This window comes from Gambusia affinis, linkage group LG02 (assembly GCF_019740435.1).
Source record: "Gambusia affinis linkage group LG02, SWU_Gaff_1.0, whole genome shotgun sequence".
Classification (NCBI taxonomy): Eukaryota; Metazoa; Chordata; class Actinopteri; order Cyprinodontiformes; family Poeciliidae; genus Gambusia; species Gambusia affinis.
In genome coordinates, this window is record NC_057869.1 from 27,916,858 (window position 1) to 27,935,686 (window position 18,829).

Sequence of the window (18,829 nt, forward strand, 5' to 3'; positions counted from 1 at the left end):
ATTAGCCTACCTTCAGTTTTAGACAATATGAAAACAAATAGCTATACATGGCAAATACTCCACCCTGATTAAGAAAGCTGCATCCATCAAACAATGTCTTTAAGTCGTTAATATTAAAGTCAGTGTGTTTTATAAAATTTTTCCATTTATTTTACAACCTTTTTCAAATTCAGTTACGTATACATATATTTTAGAAGAAAAGTGTAACTCGGCATTTAAAAATTAGCATGGTTACTGCGTCTTTTATTTTAAAAAGCCTACACCGGAAGTTATTCTCGTACAAACTTCCAGTTGGATAGCTCTCCTTTCCCTGTCACTGTCAGTCTTGGTTGGAAAAAATGGGCGACACCGGTTTGTCGGACGAGGCAGCGGCCGCAGCTTGTAAAGATGGAGACCCTTTAACTAAGGTAAGCAGCCGGCTAGCCCGGTGTGCTTTAGAATAAGCCAGAAACAGTCCTTGACTGACTGACGGCCAAACCCAAACAGGCCGAACACTTCCTGGCAGGTTAATCTGCTGTTCGAGCTGCTCCCATTATCGGACTGATTTTCTTTTTTGACTTTTTAAGGCGGGTAATTCTCGACGATGAAATTGAATTTGGCTTATTTGAACACGATTGGCAAAGCTTCCAATATCTGCTGTAAATCATCACGTGTCTAACTATTAAAGTTCTTGGCAGAGGCTGCTATAGGCTAACTTGATGGCGAAACTGCAACATTTTTGGAAGTCTTGACATCTGAGCGCGTGCGCTTCAGGGGAGACACAGCACGAGAGAGTTACCTGACCAGCGCAACGACACAATGTACGGTCCTAGACTGGTTTTATTAAGCATAGATTGTCCTGCTGAAGAGAGTAGACATGAGATAGACGAGAGTGGACTTGACTCTGCACAGGAACAAGTCTGTACACGCTGAATCACTGACATGGAGCTTGCAGTTTATTTATCCTTCCACTTTAATCCTTGGAAGTAGTATTGCATATTTAAAATATCTTCAAAACCAATGAGTAGAAACACCAGCAATTGCACAATTTTGAGGTGTCACTTATTTTCAAAATGAAACTTCCCCTTCAGTGTAGCTCATTCTATTATAAACTTGGACTTATCTGATTAAGATGCAGCTGTAAATAGTTACTTTACCTATTGAAAGTATTTCATTTTTGTCGCATTGCAGCCACAAACGTGAGCTTATGTTGTTGGCATGTTATATGACTGGTCCACACACAGGGGCACATAATTATGAAGAAGAGTGCAACATTTTGAAATAGTTTTGCAAAGAAAAATCTGAAAAGTGTGATGGCTACATATTTTTGGGATGTATCTCCACCAACTTTGTTCATGTAGCTCTTATTATTTCATCGATGTAATGGTGAATGACATTTCAAATTTAGGTCTGTACTTTGACTGGACCATTCAAACAAGTGAGATTTTCAAACATTGGACTATTGCTTTATAACCAAGAGGCTAAAAACAAATTAAAGTCACACTTACAAAGGGGTAAAAGGAAAATCCTTTCACCTTTGTGTTTGGTCTATCACTGAAAATAATAAATTTTTGTAACATGAGAAAATGTAGAGAAGTCCTATGGCTGGCAAAGCATTATACAGTTAGCCATAGCTTCGTTGAGTTTTTTTTCCCACCATGAACGGTCGACTGTAGAGAAAGAGGAGAATGTGGCTAGCTGCAGAGGTAACACCCATCTGGACAGCAGAGGTTTTCAGGGTCAGGCAGCTTCTTGTGTTCCACACATGCGGACTTATACATGTATAATGAGTTTATATTTAATTTTAGCTTTGGTACATTTTTGACCAGGTCTGGCTTATGTGTGTCTGAAGGGTACTCATTTATCCAGAGGACTTTGATCTGCAACACAAGCAGCAGTCATGTGGTGGTATTTTTATTTATTTATTTTTTTAAAAGCCCTTCTAGGGACAAGTGCTGCGAATTAGCTTTTGCTATCGCACTGACATAAACATGGGACTGCTGTTTTTCTTCAGTTTGTCTATGTCGCTGTATGTCTGTCCCTATCAAATAAACTAATTAAATTAAATAAAAAATGATCTGTTATTGGCCAGAAAGTGGCTTTAGTCACTTGACCACTTATCACCGTCCAAACCAGAATTTGGACACAAATTGTTACCCTGAAAGCAGTCACTGCCTGAAAAACTTATAAACTTAGATTATCTCCGGATCTTAAAAACCTTTAACAGAGAAAATTTTTTAAATATATTTTTATTAGAGGTGCAGAAAAAAAATTTATTCTATAAAGAAAAACAATTCCCAGTCCTAGGAATTCCAGATTGACTCAAAATGCTCAAAAATTCAATTTAATTTTTTTTTTATTAAAGAAAAAGCCAGGCAGCTAAACTAACCTAATCCAGGTGATTTAAGTTGCAGAATTTTATGCACAAACGCCATTAATATAAAGTGATGGACTTTGATGCTGTATGGAGCCTTAGATAATTGTTTTAAATAAATGTTTTATTTATTTACATTGCCTTTTTCTTTTGTCAGTCACATAATTTAAACAGAATCTCGAAACCATTTGAATTAAAAATAGTTTTTGAATCGAATCAGTAGACACTGAAAGACTCGCATCTCTAATTTTTATTCAAATTGATGTCCAGTGATTATACCAGACATTAAAAAAGGGGAATAAATTTAAAAATTGAATGTTAGCCAAATAGTACAGCGTTGATATTCCTTGTATTTGTCTTCCATTTCGTCACTTTAAAAGCACAAACGGTGCATTTCATTGTAGTTGTTGCAGTGATGTCTTTCTGTGTTTAAAGTTGTGTTGTTTTGTGTCTGTGTTCAGGACTTTATGATGCAGCAAACCATGTTGAGGGTGAAGGATCCGACTAAATCCCTGGATTTCTACACCAGGATCCTGGGCATGACGTGAGTTTGAGTTTGTAAGCTGCTGAATTAGAACGTTACAGAAAAAGAATGGGGAAAAAACAACTACCTTGCAAAGAGAAAACAGTTGACCCTCACTGAACTTTGCTAAAAGCTTACCGGTAGTTGTTTTTTTTGTACAGTTTTTGGTTTATGAACTGTGACTAGCGGACATGCAGCTCTGAGGAAAGTTTCCCTCTGGTGTGCCATATGTTGCAGGCTTCTGCAGAAGTTTGACTTTCCCTCCATGCGCTTCACGCTCTTCTTCCTGGGCTTCGAGGACAAGAAGGAGATTCCTGCCAACGTGAAGGAAAGGACAGCCTGGACGTTTTCGAGGAGAGCCACCATCGAGCTGACACAGTAAGGATCGACACTGGCTCCTGGCTCACTGCCATCGAATATCAGACTCTTATTATACTGTATTTATCTGGCAAATGATTATTAATTTGGCACCAATGACTCGACTGTTCTTAACCGCACACATGCAGACCGGGTTTATAACGGTTTTGGGTTTTTCATTATGGTTTAGTTTAATTTCATTGTAACGTTTTGTTTGTCTAATTTAGTAGTTTTAGTTTGTTTCATACTTTGGCTAATTTTTAAGTGCAGAATTCAAAAAGGTCCAGGTGTCGTATTGTGATTATGTATATTTGATTGGGTGATGAAAACTCAACAGAAGATTATTTTTGACCAACCAACTGACTTAATGTAAATGCAGTGCCATAAATTGCCGACAGCTAAACACAGAAACTAAGAATATTATATCTATAATTTAAGAATGTTTTAGTTTGTTTTTAGAAATGTGCGAGATAGTTGCAGTTAATTATAAATTTAGTCTTTATTAGTCTTTTAATCAGAAAAAGATAATGACCTTGGTCTGTCAGTCAGCTGTCTCTCCTGGCACAACAAAAGGGAATCGACTCATTTTTCAGACCCTCGTTGAGACGGATTGCATCCGTTTGTAAATCTGCATATTGCGAATTTGTAAAGAAAAAAAAACAACTGTTGAGAACCAGGTATTATTTTCCTTTCACTTCCCAATTCTGCACTTACAAAATCTTACCAAGTATTTTTGGTCTAGTTTCTAGTGCAAACATCTTGAAATAAGGCAAAACTAATCTATAAGTAACTTTTCAGCAGAACACAGCAGCTTGTTTTAAGTTAATAATTTCTTAACATTCCTTAAAAGTCCAGTTCCATTGGCAGATAAATTCTACTATAGCAAAGCATTTTTCCCATGTTATCTTGTTGAAATATTAATTATAAGTTAAGTTAGTCTTATTTCATGCGTATTAATATATTTCTACTAGAAACTAGAGCAGAAATACTTGGTATTTGTTTTACTTGTGGTGTATTCTCTCTCTCTTGTCCTCTTGTGTCTCTCAGTAACTGGGGTTCAGAGTCTGATGACAGCCTGTCTTATCACAATGGGAACTCTGACCCACGTGGATATGGTAAATTTATTTCCTGTTTTTACAATAAGCGTAGCATTAATTAAATATGTGCACTCCTGTCAGTTCACTTTTATTAAGGCAGCTATATTTTTTTTAGTTATTAGCTAAGATTTGCATACATTTCTAACTTCACTGTGCATTAGAAATGAATGGCCTCTCTTTGAATTGCTAATAGGACACATTGGTATCGCAGTTCCTGATGTTTATGCAGCTTGTAAGATGTTTGAGGAGCAAGGAGTCACATTTGTCAAGAAGCCAGATGACGGTAAGACGGGTTGGGAGAAAAATAAATCTGTGTAGTCTCCATGGACCTACAGTAAATATTTAAAGCTTTCATTCATTTTTTCTGAGGTGCAGATTTTTGAGGTCAACTCCCTCCTCCCCATGTTTCTCCCTCAGGTAAAATGAAAGGCTTGGCCTTCATCCAGGACCCTGACGGATACTGGATTGAGATCCTGAGTCCCAACAACATGGTGTCCATCACCTCCTAAAGCCCAACCGCATCCCTCCTGCTGCGTTGCATAAGGCCTGGCCTGCTGTGGCTTCACTACAGAGCACAACGCCATTAAGCAACACAGGTGGAAGAGCTGTGAGCCAGTGGGAACATTTGCTCTTTGTCAATATGAATAAGGGTAACCCAGCATGGCCTGGGCTAATAATGGACACCTGACATGCAGACACACGACTTACTGCAACATATTGTTCTCTACTTTGTATAGTTGTCGCTTTTGTTTGTCACCATCATCATGTCTGACGCTGAAACAGTTGATTTACTGTGAAATAAATTTGAAAGCCACAGCTTAAACCATGGATTTCTACAATTATTTCTGTGATTTAGAAACCAAAAAGTAATACGTGTGGGGGTGGGGGTGGGGGAGGGGGGTAGTCTTTGGTTGAACTAAAATTACTTTTTGTAGAGCTTCAAAATGTTGAGAAATAACTTGTAGCTCATTTTCAACAGCATTCATAGCTAAGAAAAAAAGTATAGGTGGGTAATGTAAATGACCCACCTATACCAGGTGGTACCACCCGGTACCAGGTGGTACCACCTGGTACCGGGTGGTACCACCTATTGACTGTTCGCTCTGCTTCTCATTAACGTTTCTACCAGGCGGGTTGAAGCCGCTGCTGACGGGATCTGGGCTGGAGGTTCGCGGCTGTAAATAGAAGTTACTGCGGAACCTCAAGTGTTAAAGGAAGATTCGGCCCAATTAGAGCATTTAGACTTCACAAAATAAACATCAGAGAAAATATTGTAGCAATAATTAGAACTGCAGCAAAAAGCCAAACACGCCACAATGAAATGAATCAAAATGTCTCTAAAGCATCGGCGGACTGACAGGGGCCACCGGGGGATTCCAGGTAGATTCCAGGTAGATTCCAGGAAGATTCCAGGTAGATTCCAGAGATGTGCATCGCAGCAGCTGTTCATGCAGGGCCGGCCCAACGTAATACTTAAATAAAATATAATAACATTGTCATTCTCTATAAATAATGCTACAGGTTTAGATCTATGGTCTGTGTTACAATTAAACCATTTCTAGGGGCCCCTGAGTGTCTGGAGGCCCCTAAATGTTTGGAGGCCCCTAAATGGCCCCTACCAGCAGCTACTGAGTTTTCTTTATCTTGATATTCCAGTCTTATAATTCTAGGTCTCAGAGGTTTAACATCAAACTATTATATAGAGTTAAAACCCCTTTGAGCTCTTTAGATCTATAAATCACTCCGCATCCAGGTTGTTCTAGAAGTTAAATAGATATTATTGGGGCTTAATTAGTAAAATGGCAGCAATTTTGCTTATTTCATAACTTCCTAACCAGAGACTTTCTCTCCTCTGATCAGAGGAGAGAAAGTCTCAGATCAACTCAGCCCTCCAGGACTGTCAGCAGCAGAAACAGAAACTTTATACCTGTTGGGTAAATTTTAGACTAGATTTACTTTGGATTTCCCCATGTGATGGCAATGATGTAGTAGGATCCAGTTAGATTATTGATTAATATGGGTTGTTGGTGTGTTGTTGTACAGTGTTTTTGTTCAATGTGCTCCTTTTTTAAATTTGAGCCCCTGCCCCTCCATAGGTCTCTGCACGGCCCTGAGGTACGTAGTATTTCAAAAGAGCAGAGGAAATCTTGTGTTTTTTGAACAATAACAATATTTGTTGTTAAGCTGTTGCTAAGAGATGACAGCGTTGTCTGGTAACCAAGGGCCACAATGTAAACATTACATATTTTAGTTTTTCAAAGTTAATCCACTCTAAATTTTTTGTGTAAGCATATAAGCAGTATTTAAAAAGAAATTATGTTTTATAAACAATAATATTACTTATTAATTTGGTGCTAATAGATGAGTGTTTTTTCTTTTTCTGGTAACAAACTGTCAAAGCATAAATCAGATTTTTACTTTTATGTCCAATTTCTGTTTTATAGTATATCTACCATCAATGATAAAAAAACAAACAAACTAACTTTTCTGTAAAATTCACCAAAGTGATGAATCATAAGTATTATAAGATATGTAGTATTTTAAAAGAGCAGAAGAAATCTTATGTTTTTTGAACAATAACAATATTTGTTGTTAAGCTGTTGCTAAGAGATGACAGCGTTTTCTGGTAACCAAGGGTCACAATGTAAACATTACATATTTTAGTTTTTCAAAGTTTACAATCTCTAAATTTGTTGCCTAAGCATTTCAGCAATATTTCAAAACAACTTATGTTGTATGAACAATATTATTCCTTATTAATTTGGTGCTAATAGATGAGTGTTTTTTCTTTTTCTGGTAACAAATTGCCATGAAGTATAAATCAGATTTTTACTTTTGTGATCAATGTCTGTGTACCATTAATGGCAAAAAAAACATTTTCAAATTCTCCAAAATTCACCAACTTGACAATTCTTAAGTAGAACCAGATGAGTAGTATTTTAAAAGAGCAGAGGAAATCTTATGTTTTTTGAACAATAACAATATTTGTTGTTAAGCTGTTGCTAAGAGATGACAGCATTGTCTGGTAACCAAGGGCCTCAATGTAAAGATTAGATATGTTAGTTTAGCAAAGTTTAACAACTCTAAATTTGTTGTCTAAGCATATAAGCAATATTTCAAAAGAACTTTTGTTTTTATAAAAAATAATATTACTTATTAATTTGGTGCTAATAGATGAGCGTTTTTTCTTTTTCTGGTAACAAACTGCCACGAAGTATAAATCAGATTTTTACTTTTGTGTTGAATTTCTGTGTACCATTAATGGTAAAAAAAAAACATTTTCACTTTTCTCCAAAATTCACCAAAGTGACGATTTTTAAGTATTATAAGATACGTAATGTTTCAACAGAGCAGAGGAAATCTTATGTTTTTTGAACAATAACAATATTTGTTGCTAAGCTGTTGCTAAGAGATGACAGCGTTGTCTGGTAACCAAGGGCCACAATGTAAACATTAGATATGTTAGATTAGCCAAGTTTACCAACTCTAAATTTGTTGTCTAAACTTATAAGCAGTATTTCAAAGAACTTATGTTTTATAAACAATAATATTCCTTATTAATTTGGTGCTAATAGATGAGCGTTTTTTTTCTTTTTCTGCTAAGAAACTGCCATGAAGTTTAAATCAGATTTTTACTTTTGTGATCAATGTCTGTGTACCATTAATGGCAAAAAAAAAAACTCATTTTGAAATTCTCCAAAATTCACCAACTTGACAATTCTTAAGTAGAATAAGATGAGTAGTATTTTAAAAGAGCAGAGGAAATCTTATGTTTTTTTGAACAATAACAATATTTATTGCTAAGCTGTTGCTAAGAGATGACAGCATTGTCTGGTAACCAAGGGCCACAATGTAAACATTAGATATGCTAGTTTTGCAAAGTTTACCAACTCTAAATTTGTTGTCTAAGCATATAAGCAATATTTTAAAACAACTTATGTTTTATAAACAGTAATATAACTTATTAATTTGGTGCTAATAGATGAGCGTTTTTTCTTTTTCTGGTAACAAACTGCCACAAAGTATAAATCAGATTTTTACTTTTGTGTTCAATGTCTGTGTACCATTAGTGGCAAACAAAAACCATTTTAAAATTCTCCAAACTTCACGAACTTGACAATTCTTAAGTAGAATAAAATGAGTAGTATTTTAAAAGAGCAGAGGAAATCTTATGTTTTTTGAACAATAACAATATTTGTTGCTAAGCTGTTGCTAAGAGATGACAGCGTTGTCTGGTAACCAAGGCCACAATGTAAACATTAGATATGTTAGTTTTGCAAAGTTTACCAACTCTAAATTTGTTGTCTAAGCATATAAGGAGTATTTAAAAAGAAATTATGTTTTATAAACAATATTATTCCTTATTAATTTGGTTCTAATAGATGAGCATTTTTTCTTTTTCTGGTAACAAACTGCCATGAAGTATAAATCAGATTTTTACTTTTGTGTTCAATTTCTGTTTTATAGTATGTCTACCATCAATGATAAAAAAACAAACTAACTTTTCTGTAAAATTCACAAAAGTGACGATTCTTAAGTATTATAAGACACGTATTGTTTCAAAAGAGCAGAGGAAATCTTATGTTTTTTGCACAATAACAATATTTGTTGTTAAGCTGTTGCTAATAGATGACAGCGTTGTCTGGTAACCAAGGGCCACAATGTAAACATTACATATTTTAATTTTCCAAAGTTTACCAACTCGAAATTTGTTGTGTAAGCATATAAGCAGTATTTCAAAAGAACTTATGTTTTATAAACAATAATATTACTTATTAATTTGGTGCTAATAGATGAGCGTTTTTTCTTTTTCTGGTAACAAATTGTCACAAAGTATAAATCAGATTTTTACTTTTGTGTTCAATGTCTGTGTACCATTAATGGTAAAAAAAACATTTTCACTTTTCTCCAAAATTCACCAAAGTGACGATTTTTAAGTATTATAAGATACGTAGTGTTTCAACAGAGCAGAGGAAATTTAATGTTTTTTGAACAATAACAATATTTGTTGTTAAGCTGTTGCTAAGAGATGACAGCATTGTCTGGTAACCAAGGGCCTCAATGTAAAGATTATATATGTTAGTTTTGCTAAGTTTCCCAACGCTAAATGTTGTGTCTGAGCATGTAAGCAGTATTTCAAAAGAACTTATATTTCATAAACAATAATGTTACTTATTAATTTGGCGCTAATAGATGAGCGTTTTTTCTTTTTCTGGTAAGAAACTGTCACGAAGCATAAATCGTATTTTTACTTTTATGTACAATTTCTGTTTTATGGTATATCTACCATCAATGATAAAAAAAATAAACTAACTTTTCTGTAAAATTCACCAAAGTGATGAATCATAAGTATTATAAGATACGTAATATTTCAAAAGAGCAGAGAAAATCTTATGTTCTTTGAACGATAACAATATTTGTTGTTAAGTTGTTGCTAAGAGATCACAGCGTTTTCTGGTAATCAAGGGCCACAATGTAAACATTAGATATGTTAGTTTTTCAAAGTTTACCAACTCTAAATTTGTTGTCCAAGCATATAAGCATTATTTAAAAACAACTTATGTTTTATAAACAATATTATTCCTTATGAATTTGGTGGTTTCTACTGAAGTAGAGCAAACTTGATTCTTCCCACAGCTCCAGATGTTGCACGGTTTAATTTTCATTTTAAGGTAATTTTCTAAAAACAAAGGGTTTTGCTCAGAAACTGCATCTTTCTCCACAGCTGATTAATGTGTGAAACCTTTCAGGGGAAGTAAATAGGTTTGGATTTTCTTAGTTTGAACTACTTGGAGACCGGGCCAACTGACTGATGAACCTGTTTATTAGTCTTTTAATCACAAGAGATAAAAAAAGGCATAAAATATATTTAATGTCTTTTACAAGAAATAATCCACACATTTGTGTGGTACTTATCCTTTCAGGATTTAGCTAGGAAGTGAGTCAAGATGAAACGGGTCACCTCTACGCCACTAGAGGGTGCTCTTAACCAAGTTGTGGGCCAGTAAACTGCGATCAGCCGAAGTTTTATCCATCCATCTTTTTACACGGATTGTTGCAGGTTTTCTATTTAAAGCCTGTAGAAATATCTGCAGCGTCTATCATTCCCAAATGGTTTAAGAGCTCTGGATAATGTTAAGGACATTTTGCAGAAGGAACTCTGATTACCTGACTGCTGATAATTGTATCAAATTGGAACATGCACCAGGCCCTGTTTCCTTTTCTTGAGACCTCTTGTCACACAAGAGCCTTCATCTTGTCAGCAGCATCACTAGCTAGTTAAAATTAAAACTGTTGGCGTTCACATGAGCCACAGTTGTTCTAGTCAGCAGTTCACAGCTCATCAGCATTCTGAGCTAAAGTGACTCAGCACTGCTAACTCAGCTGCAGGCTAGATTACTAAGTGGGTTTGGAACTGCAGGATTATGCAGTTCTTGACATTGTTAAATCAAGCAAACAGTGAAACGGGACAAAAAGTGGAAGTAATTCCATTGAAACCATTGAAAGATGAAGTGAGTATAATTTGCTCACCTTGTCATAAAAGTGATGTTCTGAACCTAGCTTAAGTCAGTGTTCTCTCAAAGGAACCGTATGGCTAAACCAGGTTAGCTTTATTGGTGAAGTTAGGGCAAAACTGCATGGAAATGGAGAACTCTGACTGCTAACTGTCTGATTATCAGAGGGAACGCCTGAGGGCAGAAACGCTCTGCAGTGCCTGCCTGGAGGTAAACGTTTGAACAGACTGCGCTCTGGATCTGTGGGGCCTGCCGAGATGTGAGCCGCATTTTTCTTGATCCTGGATGTGTTCAGATCCTGCATGGTTCAGATCCCACAGCAGTGCTAACCTTCTCTGACCAACATCTCCTACAACATCTTGAATTGCCGTAGGAAATATGTCCGCACAGATCCAGGAAGCAAACTGCAGGGGGCCCAGCAGGGGGCTGTGATGTCACTCACGCAGCTCAACACCACTCAAGCAAGGGATTTCAATATCACAGCCATCAGAGGTCAAGATCAACCAAAAGTACAAATGAGTTGTCAGATGAATCTCTGATATTTCTCTGGAAAAATGCATATTGGCTCTTGGTCAACTCTTTTGATTATTCTTTTGTCAGGAATCGAACATGGAGATGCCTGGCTGTGGCTTGTCTTTGGTCAAATTATGTGGCCTACACTTCTGGACTCCAGGGGTCTTTACTGAAACATTCAGAGGGTTAGGTTTGCAGCTATTACCATTATTATTATTTTGCAACACTAGGACGCATCTCACTGCTTTACACTTAGTTTGTGGACTAATTTGTGGCTTGCTTCGGTTGTTACTGACGTCTCCGGTGTGAATTTATACGTAAAATATATCTGCACAGAAAAACTGAACTAAGCCTTGTTTAATACTTATTTAAGCAACTGTTTGTAAAATATTCCCTTATGCATGACAGAATGTAAGAATTTAATTTCTAAGACTGAACTTTGCGTTACACCTCTTTTCATTTTCACACCATGCTTTCCATTGCCTTACTTGCACTGCGGTGACCTGGTTCTGCTTTTAGAGTAAGATTTCTGATGGAAAAGGGACCATGATTGACCATGACCAGGATCCTGGGATAATTGGACTACGGTGAAATTGAACTGACAACACAGAGGGAAACAAAAAGTGGAGCCAAATAGCAAGTGTCAGCACTATATCACATTCTCTCCTCCTCTGGCTTCTGACAGAGTCGCTGCCCGGCCAAGGATCAACGACAGTCGCCACTCATGCCAGGGCTGACTTTATGTGTCACAGGCCTGGATGGCTAATTGAAAACATGGTGACTCATCTTTGACATTAACCATCCAGCTCAGCTTTGAGTTTCCTGCCTAAGAGAGAGCAGAGGAGCTCAGTCGGGCAGAACTGCTCCCATCCTCAGAGCCCAGACGGAACATGAGCATCGACTCTCTGGAGACCAGAGTGTTACGGTTTATTCACTCTCTTCACTGGAACGTGGAATGATTTGTTTGTACGATATTTCAATATCTGCTCATATGCAGAGTGAAAAAAAAGCAATTTTTTTTTTTACGTGAAACAGTTCTTTATGGAAGCCCATGTCTGCCACGAATAAAGAAAAATAAGAGCTCGACAGTAAGTCATAATTTTAAGCTTTAAAGTTATAATTATGGGAATAGATTTAGGTTTTAAAGTCACAATTACAAAAATAAGTCATAATTTGAGTTTTAAAGTCATAATTACAGGAATGTGAGTCATGATTTTAAGATAGGAAGTCATGTTGTCTCTGGGGAGGCTTGCTCCACTATCTAATAGTTATGACTTTGAAAGTCAAAATTCTAACTTTGCATCTCGAAATTATGACTTTATGTTTATTTTTTATTTTTATGGTTCTTCCGTAGTTATTTTTGTAATTAGTCTTATCACATCAGGCAGACCTTCTCTTCAGTGACGGTTCAGATTCTTGTGTGATTTATTTGACCTATAATTTTATTTTGCTTTTGAAACGTTGTTCCTTAAACACTGTGATCCCTTCGTGTTGTGCAAACTGCATTCTGCATCTTCACTCCTTGGCCTTTACAGCTCAGTACAATCAAATGGGAGCCATTAAGTTGCAGGATGCTGCAGTTGTCACATTTTGCATTTTTGTATGACAATTTGCGATTTCATCTGCACGACATTCTCTCCAATGACCTTTTCCATCAGAGCTGCAAAAAGATCCACTGCACTAAGCACCGCCGTTGCTTTATGCTGATTTAGATCCACAATGTCGCAGAACGAACACGACGGTTTCCTTGTTGCCTGTTTCCATGTAGATGCATTAAGTCGATTTCTAATGGCTTTTCAGTATTCAAACATTTTCTGCAACCTGTTTCAATTCCGACTTGACAGATAATGGTAAAAAAAAAAAAGTTTCAATATGTGATCCAGAATGTAAATAATGTAGAATAAAAATGCAGCTCCCTCTAGTTTTCATTGATAAAGACTGGAGAAGATGGGATGAATATTTTCTGATGATGACGATGTTTATAGTCTAGTCTTCTTAAAAGCCGGCTTCATTTTCAGTAGGTTTCAACATATTAACTCAACTAACCTGCTCGTCCTTATTTGTTCTTTCAGTTTTTGTTTATTTTTGTTAAAAACACAAATTTCAATGTATTTTGTTGCGATTTTATGTACTATATATACCAAAACAAACTTAAGCAAGTAAGCGGAAGGACTTTTTTTGCCCCCTTTTCCCACCAATCTTTAAAACATCTACTAAGTGTTATATGTATTTGATTCGGTAAACCAAAATTAAATTTAGCCCACCTGAATAAGGTGCTCAGGTCAGATCAGACCAAAATAGAAAAGAATATTTTGCCCAACATGCAATCATGCGATGTGAAGTGATTTATTGATACTTTCATCCACCTGTCACTGAGAACAAGTGAGAAAGTTCTCCTATCAGCCAGGCCTGCCACAATCACCAATTTTTCTGGACGAAAGAAATCATCCCAGAATTTATTGCGATAAACGATAATATTGCTGTTTTAAAACTTGGCCTTAAATTTTAATTAACTTAAATATCCAAAAAATACAAAATTACACACACAACCGAAAACATAAATAAAATTGACTGTGAAGTTTCTGTAAACAAAATTGCTCTTCAAAAAATGTTTAATCATAACAACAGAAATTATGGAGCGATTAATTGATTACTGAGACAGGATTACTATAAGCCCAACAACACCACCAGAAATTTAGCAAAGAGCTACAATGGTATCAGTGAGATCAAAGCAGGATGACCCAGTCAAAGCCCAGACAGAAGTAGTAAAAACAATGTTTACAGACCCCCTATTTAATCTGGTAAAGGTTTAGATTTGCAACACAGGAATAGATTTATCAAATAAAAATAGTTTTCTTCTGCTTCATCATTATACATCATTGTGTTTTGGTCCATTATTGAAAATCCCAGTGAAACACATTGAAGTTTTGTGATTATAATGTGATAAAATGTGATGAAATTATGGGATGTGACTACTTAGCAAGCTAACTCATACAATGATACATCCTATGTCCCTTTGACTTCGTGTTGTGACTCAACTGACTGATTTTCGTGTTATAAACATGCCAACAAAGCACAAACGAAAGTAGCATTTTAATACATGTATCCTCATCTTCACTGTACATTTCGCTGCCACTCTGAAGAGTCTGTTTTTGGTTCTGTCACATATCGCATGCTAATTTTAATCAACATTGTGGCCTCCTGTGCCCGCCGGCCGAGACAGGAAAACAAAATCCCCTCCATGGAGAGTCTTCTTGTGCTGCAGGCTTTGGTCTAATCCTTTTCCATGTGAAAGGGAGCCTGTTTATGCTTGCAGGTAGGAGTGTGTGTGAATTATTTCTGCCACTCCGCATCCCGGCGGCAATTGCAGTGACGGGTGACGAGCTTCGGTCTTTCCTCGGAGACGAAATGCGACAGACTGCATGTGGTAGCTGCAGAGGCAGAGCCGAGGTCAATCGATTCGCCAGACGAGGCAGAATGCTCTGATGTGTGACTCTCAGACTTCTACTGGTTTACATGGATGATCGGCGCAAACTGAATTAAAAGTCTTTTCATTTATTCATTTTTTTGTTACAGCTTTTCTGTTCATATATATACAGACATAAATCATGTGTACTTTGGCAACACAATAAATGTTGTTTAACTTGTAAGGCAGCAGAATGAACACAGGTTTATCCCAACTCCACAGGGTTGTGATGTAAACGATGCAGGTCATACAATGTTTGTGCTGAACTCAGAACTTTGTTGATGCCCAAACTATTTCACAATCACCGTGTTTCCATTTAATAAGAAATGCATTTAAAATCACATGTGAATAAGTTTGCTCACTAAAAAATACGCTGGGTCTTAATACCACTTCCTGTCGTCGTCTTCTTCTTCTTCTCCGCCAGTAGTAACACTCGGTTTCTGATCACAACTCGTGTGATGCAAAAAAAAATTTTTCCATTGCAGTTTTGAAAAATGTGCTAATTTCGACTCGGCCAAAAACCCGTCTCATCCCAGCGCTAAAGCTTTTTTTTTTTTCTTTTTTTTTTTTTAAATTGCTTGAAAGAATTTCCATCAAGAAAATTTATTTCATTCCAAACTGCGCAATCATACGGCAGCTGGTATTGGTATCTGATATTGGCAGGTCCAATACTTAAAAAAAAAGAAAAAAGAAGCTTCTTTTCTTTCTTTGTGTGGATCCAACATCAATTCTTTTTTCAGGAAGCTTAAAAAAGAGGAATTCTTTGATGCCCTTTATTCTAAAGTCAGGAAAAATTAAATAAAGATTAGAATTTAATCCCTAAACGGGAATGTTTTTCTTCTATGCCGTTGTCCATGTTTGTCCCTAATAATTGTTAAACTAATAGAAGCTTCGGACAAGCGAGTTTGCATATGCTAAAGTCACCAGCCGTCAAGTCGATGCATCTCTACTTAAGATCACGTTATTTTCAGATGAACTAGTTTCATTTTTCTGACCCAGCCAGCTGAAGGGGAACCTCCCCTCCATGACTGCTGAACCACTGGCCTTCATCCCCAAAGTGAGCAGAGAGGGATCCCTTACTAAATCCCTCTGCCGTTGTATTTCTCCTGCTTTAGATGAAATATATGAGGCATATTTGGAGAATAAATAATTAAACACATTTCTTCTAAGTCAGTAGGCGGCCATATCTGTTGATGCCAGAGGTCCTTGGTGCTTAATGTGCTGATTCTAGCCTGGAGGCTTTACATGAATGACACACAGTCAGGCTTAGCTGGGCATTAGAAAAAGAAGGTCACTCCACTTATTTTTAGCAAACGTACACTAGAGATACAGAAGTCAAAGTTTTTTAAAGCTGAGACTTGAACTTAGAGATGTTTTATAAACGTACAGTAACCTTAACAACCTACAAACGTTCTCACATGACGCCATGTTGGAACCACAAACACCTAGAAGTTGTTGTAATAAGCTTTGATATTGTTGTTTTGAGGCTATTTTAAAGTAATATATAGGCAATGGCATAATAATGCAAGAACAAATTCTCAATCAATAAACTTTAAATTCTAATGAACATTCAGCACTGGAGCTGGAAGTCGTTTTAAATATCCAAAAATAAATAAACAAATCAACAGAAAGAACAAATTAAATGAATTATAAAGTCTTTGTAAGCAAGAATGCCCTTCGCTAGTTGAGACCAAAACACCAGACTGGAGACTTTAATCATCCAGTGTTTGGTAGAAACAGAGAAAAAAAGAGAAATAAATGATGCAAATGGAAATTATTGAGCTTGTTTTGATTTATCATGTGATTAATAAAGTTATTGCACCAGGCCTACAAGCACCAACATATATTTAATGGGACTTTATGTAAGATTCTTCCTATATAGAGGAGTAGCGTGTAAAAGCGTGTTATGAATTTGCAGGAGGTTTACGTTAAGGCTCCGACTCTTAACATGTGGATCATAACCTAAAGAGCAAAATCCTGACACCTAAAACATTTTATTGACTCTTTCAAAAGCAAAAGATGCTTCATTTGACGGTGAGGCTCTAGACAACCACATCCTTGCAGGTTCTTTTTTTTAATGTTTTCCTCAAACTGTTAAATTGGGCAGAATATGTGTGACATTAAAAGGTCGTCATCTGGTCTTGACATCATGCTGCCTCAAGACGCTCCGCGATGATTCGCTCTGGCCTCTGCGTGACACGTCGCTCTATTCTTTACAGCTCTAGGTGTGTTTTTAGAATCAGTTTTTAGCTGCAGGGTGAATCTGCCACAGATCTCATCCTGTCTGATGGAATCAAGCGTTTTATCCATGGCTGGGCGATACGGCTTGGAATCAAAATCTCAGATTTTTTTTGCATTACGGATTTAAGATTTTAATCAATTTGTTTTCTTGCTTTCCTTTCTACAAAAAATAAATAAATAAAAAATCACAAATGAGGGAAAATACTTTCAAAAAGTGGATTTTATTTCAGTCGGGAATGTTTTTTTTTTGATTATGAGAATATCGTCATAATATTAGCAGAATAAAGACAAAAAGTCTACCTGGAGAAATTGTTAAATTTATGAGAAAAAAAGCTTCTAAAATGTCCAGCTGTATCCGTGTAGTTTTCTTTGAAATAGATTCATCCGTTTACATAACTGTTGTGAAGTCCTGCTGCTGACGATAGCTTGATGCTAACATGTTAAAAGATGAAGTATTACCTTATTTGTAAAACCAGAACCAAAGTATAACTTCACAAGGCGCTCATCATTCCTCACATTGTTTTGTGTCTTTTCATGTCAGAGTTCTCATAGGATCAATATTTCACTCTCCTAATATTACCACTTTATTCTGGTAACATTGAAGCTTTATTCTCGCATTATCTCAACTTTATTCTCGTATTTCTAAGACTGTATTCCAATAACATTACGGCTTTATCAGTTAAAAAATTGAGCCTGGTCCAATAACAGTCAGTCATAAAGTTGACCTGAATTAAAAGTCCAGATAAAAGCTGTAAAACACACTTGTCAAACAAGATGGCGGCACTATGAACTATGAAAACCAGATGAGAGCACTGATGAAAACAAATCCAGATTTTCCAACAATTAAATCTTCAAAAACCAAAACTTTGATTAATCAATAAAATTCAGTTTCATCCATCCATCCATTTTCTGTTCACTCTTGTCCCTAATGGGGTCTGGAGGGTTGCTGGTTCCTCTCCAGCTGCGTTCCTGGTGAGAGGCGGGGTTCACCCTGGACAGGTCGCCAGTCTGTCGCAGGGCAACACAGAGACACACAGGACACACAACCATTCACACACACACTCACACCTAGGGAGAATTTAGAGAGACCAATTAACCTGACAGTCATGTTTTTGGACTGTGGGAGGAAGCCGGAGAACCCGGAGAGAACCCACCATGCACAGGGAGAACATGCAAACTCCATGTAGAAAGACCCCGGGCCGGGAATCGAACCCAAGACCTTCTTGCTGCAAGGCAACAGCTCTACCAACTGCGCCACTGTGCAGCCTATAAAATGCAGTTATTGCCCCATTTCCCTTTCTGCATTACTCTAGGGAGGAAGAACTGACTTAAAGAGACATAAATGTTGGATAACTGAAGAAAAGGAGGGAATCCACCTGGATTTATGTCTTAAATCTATAAGTAAGCCTTACAGTTGCAGTTAATTAAAGTTGGGATGACTTGTTGGTGATGTAAATAGTTAGCATGGTGCTTGGACTGACGCCCGGCGTCTCATATCTGCGCAGCCAGCAACATTTGGCGGCTCTGAACGGCCACTAATCCGTCCCATCGTCTGCAAGACACGCCAACATCATATCAGTTGTTCTCGTTGTTTGGCGACAACACAGCGTCCGTCCGCTGATTAAAAACTCTTTCACATAATCACCTGCCGCTTTTAATTACAGCTCTCAATATGCGAGAGACAAAACGGTCAATCAGAAAATGAAATTTATTCCGCGTTTTCTTTCTTCCTTCCTCTGATCTGTTCGAACAAACAGATGAAGG

General features: G+C 36.9%; 1 protein-coding gene and 1 long non-coding RNA gene across 3 annotated transcripts; both read left to right on the forward strand.

Moving 5' to 3' along the window:
• Window positions 1-268: 268 nt before the first annotated feature.
• Window positions 269-5,153, forward strand: glo1 (glyoxalase 1). Its single transcript, XM_044144379.1, has 6 exons — window positions 269-407; window positions 2,815-2,897; window positions 3,114-3,254; window positions 4,281-4,348; window positions 4,524-4,613; window positions 4,748-5,153. Exons 1-6 carry the CDS (start codon window positions 339-341, stop codon window positions 4,837-4,839), a joined length of 543 nt encoding a protein of 180 aa, XP_044000314.1. The 5' UTR covers window positions 269-338; the 3' UTR covers window positions 4,840-5,153.
• Window positions 5,154-9,916: 4,763 nt separating this feature from the next.
• Window positions 9,917-12,422, forward strand: LOC122845579. 2 transcript variants are annotated; one of them, XR_006373078.1, is made up of 4 exons: window positions 9,917-10,002; window positions 11,011-11,354; window positions 11,446-11,543; window positions 11,878-12,422. It is a non-coding gene; the product is annotated as an uncharacterized LOC122845579 (long non-coding RNA). The 2 variants fall into 2 exon arrangements; XR_006373077.1 differs by having other exon boundaries at window positions 11,446-12,422.
• Window positions 12,423-18,829: the final 6,407 nt, after the last annotated feature.